This window comes from Octopus bimaculoides, chromosome 5, assembly GCF_001194135.2.
Source record: "Octopus bimaculoides isolate UCB-OBI-ISO-001 chromosome 5, ASM119413v2, whole genome shotgun sequence".
Classification (NCBI taxonomy): Eukaryota; Metazoa; Mollusca; class Cephalopoda; order Octopoda; family Octopodidae; genus Octopus; species Octopus bimaculoides.
Window position 1 is genome coordinate 119,316,307 of NC_068985.1, and position 4,292 is coordinate 119,320,598.

At 35.8% G+C, this 4,292-nt stretch overlaps 1 protein-coding gene across 1 annotated transcript in view; it reads right to left on the minus strand.

Annotated features, from left to right (window-relative positions):
• Nucleotides 1–4,292, minus strand: part of LOC106868315 (uncharacterized) — a 33,088-nt gene that overhangs the window by 3,298 nt on the left and 25,498 nt on the right. The window contains exon 5 of the mRNA XM_014913506.2: nucleotides 1,506–1,582. Within this exon, the coding sequence (XP_014768992.1) occupies nucleotides 1,506–1,582 (77 nt within the window). The remainder of the gene's footprint in view (nucleotides 1–1,505; nucleotides 1,583–4,292) is intronic.

A 4,292-nucleotide genomic window follows, 5' to 3' on the forward strand; every position in this document is an offset into this window, starting at 1 on the left:
ATATATATATATATATATATATATATATATATATATATACATATATACACACACACGACAGACTTCCTTCAGTTTCTGTCTACCAAATCCACTCACAAGGCTATGCTCAGCCCAATACTACAGTAGGAGACACTTGCCCAAGGTGCCACATGGTGAGACTGAACCCAGAACCATGCGGTTAGGAAGCAAGCTTCTTACCACACAGCCATGCCTGCACCTACTTAATGATAAAAATGCAGTAAGAGTTTTTTAATACACAGTGACTGGCTATGGAAGTCCAGTAGAGCAAAGAAGGAATCAAAAGGGTCCATAAGTGAGAATAATGGTCGAGAACCACAGATATAAATATTGGGCTGAGAAACACTTTTGGATAGAAAAAGTCGAAGGCTGTCTGTGAGTCATGAACCCAAGTCTCCTCAGGTTTCTCAACCCAATATTTACAGGTAGTTATTACATAGCTTGAGATCCACTTTTCCAAAACAAGAATTATTTTACATTTTCTCAAAAGTTTATAAAATTGTTATGACATCAACAATATAAAATAAATATACATAACTTATATTTTTCCCGTTTATCTTTAAAATCCCAAGTTACTCAGATCTGGTTGTGGTTTAACACCAAGTCGAGTCAGCCCTAAATGAACAGAACCAAGAGCAACTCTCTCTCTCTCTCATATCTTTTCCCATTTCGTATAATTGTCAACAAATTAAGACATTGTGCACTCAGTAATGACCAACTCACTTCCACCACTGGTTTATCCAAGGCAAAACTTTACAGAAACTAAAATTGTAGTAAAGTGTGATACGAAGGTGTTTTGACTGCTATTTCTAGCAGATAGCCAGTCATACACAATCTGTAGCCTACAGGACTTTCACAAAGGTATGCCTAATAAGGAATTACCTTGAATTACCACAGAGCCATACCTGTACATATTTTGTCTAAGTATTTATTGTAAGTTAGCCTGAAGGAGTCTATTCCTTGCAAGCCACATCCAAGGCAGAATATGAACTCAGTACTTCAAGCTAAAGGAGTCACTCATTAACAATAAGGTGCTCAGAGGAGTGATATGGTAGAAACAGTACAATGCTAATCTTGTCTTAAAAATTATGGTTTTGTTCTAATGAAATCTAATCTATAAAAGATCAGGCATAGACTATGTCAACCCAAAGGCTTTGTACCAAATAATAAATTGTATAGAGCACAAACCGTCTCCTGAGGTGGACTGAGCATTCATAGCACCTACCTACTTACGACAAAGTTAGTTGAGCTTTTACTGAGCTTATTAAAAGTTATGTACCTTGGACATTGACCAACACAACCCAGTAATAGTGATGAGATGCAAACCACATACTTTTTTTAACCATAAGCTGTTTACTCAACAAAATGCAACAGTAATATGCATACGTGTGTGTGTGTGTGTGTGGTGTGTGCGAGTTGTGTGTGTGTTGTGAGTGTCTGTCTGTCCAAACATATATGTAAACGTTTCAGATTAGTTTGAAGGATACATTTGATTTGCCAGTTGGTAAATTGGAGTCATTGATTTGCCTAGTTCTTCACACTTTGCCATTAGTGCATACATTGACTAGAAAAGAGAAAAAAAATCCAACATTAAAAAATGACTTTAAAAAAAAAAAAAGAATAAAATATACCAAATGAAACCTGCAATAAGTGAAGCATATGACTTACAGAAGTCAGAAAGTATCAACCAATAAGTGCTCAATGCTATTGACATCATAAGGTAGAGTGAAAAGAAGTTATGACATAAATGACTCAGCCAAGAACATTAGCAAAGCCAATGAAATACATAAAACTAGGTACTGAACACGGAATGAAGATGTCATTCTTCAGGAGCTACTGCTTACACTACATATTTAGCTCAACTTTTTAGCATTTAAACTGATGATATCCAGCCCGTGTATCCTACTAGTTTTATGTTCAAACCAGCAGATCCAGCTTCTTATACCTACCCTACAATGTCATATGGATTAATTGAAGGTTGTCTAATTGAAGCTAAAGTCCATTGCTTATTATATGGTTTTGTTAGAAAAGGAATGCCAACACCCCTGATTGTTGCAGGATGAGAGCAACTGAGTCATAAAACCATGGAACAACAATTACTGTAGTAGGAAACAGTGGCTCATGATACTCAGTTACCTGCAGAACAAAAGCTTAATAGTAATGTTTGCAACAAAGTGGACATAGGGTAAAATATCAGACCAGTTGGTGGTATAAAACTAAGGAATGATTTAGGTACATTTTTCTGAATGAACAGCATTAACACTGTTTGTGATTGACTTTTACAATAGCTACATGGCATATATGTATGTTGTGTGCATACACAAATATAGTTTGTGCATTCTCCATGTCAAACCATCCAACTCATTCCAGTATGGACAGCAGATACTAAATGATGATGTTTTCTTTAAAATTTTTTTGCTTTCTTATTCATGATAAAATGCAAACAAGTTTTTCTTAACTTTCAGTAATTTTTTTAAAGTAATCAAAGCAGCCAGTGAAGCATCTTGGCAAAATTTAGCACAAAAATATTGATACCTCAGGAGTGCATACAAGTGCACTTACATATGCACATTTGGAATGGCTGATGGATTACACCAGTTTTCAAGCTTCTTCTGGTCATTCCCCTATATATCTTTATGTTTCTACAGCTGCACTTTCTTTCAGATAACTTCTTTATATTTAAATCTGAGAACATTATGTCTTTACAGTTGATTTTGATTACAATTATTCGTGAGGACAACTGCATAAAGAAGTACTGAGCTCTAATTGTGGAGGGTATCTGCGAAAGGGGTAGACCCAGGAAGATGTGGGATGAAGTGGTGAGTAAGGATCTTGGGACACTGGACCGCATTGAGGAAATGACAATGGACCGGGAGATGTGGCGATCTGCTTTAATTGATATGTCAAGTTAAGTAAAATCACCGTCTTCCACACATACAGGCTTGCACTTTCAGGTGCCGGTGCCACTTAAAAGGCACCTGTGCTAGTGCTGTGTTAATGCACCCATGTCAGTGCTTCATAAATGCACCCATGCAGGTGCTGTGTAAATGCACCTGTGCCAGTGGCATGTAAAAAGCACCCAGCACACTAAGTGATTGGTGTTAGGAAAGGCGTCCAGCCATAAAAACCATACCACAACAAACAGTTGGAGTCTGGACAGTTCCTGGCTATCCAGCTCCCTGTCAAACCATCCAAGCCACGCCAACATGGAGAGTGGATGTTAAACGATGATGATGATGATGTTTTCTCTAAAATTCTTTTGCTTTCTTATCTTATCTATAAAAGGCAGATTTTTCTCTGTGTGTGTGTGTGTGTGTGTATGTTGAAAATTCATACATTTACACAATTCCAAATTTCTTGAATGAAAGAATTGGAATTAATATTCTAAATACCATAACTTACATCACAGCGTCATTTTTTCCATCAAAATAACACACAATTACGAATAAAATCCATTAAACTACACAAAATAAAATTTTCTTCCCTAATAAAATCTAATTTCCTCTTTCTACTACCTTTACAAATCCTCTCAACTCCTACTTTCTCTTCTGAACCTTTACGAACGATCCAACAACAAATACAAAAAGAAAGGAAGGAAAAACACTGACAGTAAAAGAAAATTCTTTCAGTATCAAAACTGAAACAATCACATTTCCATACTGTAATGACAGATACTTTCACTTTAATGGTTTCATTTTCATATTTTGAACTCCAGAAAGTTTTCCCAGAAATCCTGTTCTTTATCTCTTCTTTCTAGCATGTCTGTGGTGACATTTCCATTCCCCTCCTCCCTATTTTTTTTCCTAAATTTCTTCCGATTCCTATATTTGCGATAGAGGAGATTATAATTTTACCCACAAAATACTTTCTCAATATTTTAATTTTCTCCCTCTCCACACCAAATTAATTTTTTATGATTTTCAAATTTTTATTCTTGGTAATACATGGAGAAAAAACAAAGTACTCATTTTAAAGAATTTTTCCCATCACCTCACCACTTTCAAAAAGCTACACACTCCCAATGTTTCACTTTTAACTTTTTGAAAAAAACGGGGAAGTTTCTTCAGATATAATGTCATTTACCTGTTGTTTCTAGCATATCAGGTTTTCTAGTGGTGTTCTGGTATCTTTTAAGTCTACTATTTCAGTAGAATTCTATGCATGTGGGAAACATCAGCCAAAAGCGGAAGATTGGGAGATTTTAGCTTTATGAAAGCTGGTAGGTGGAGGAAGGGGCATTGAATGTTTCTTAAAGGAAAATTAAACTATAAAAA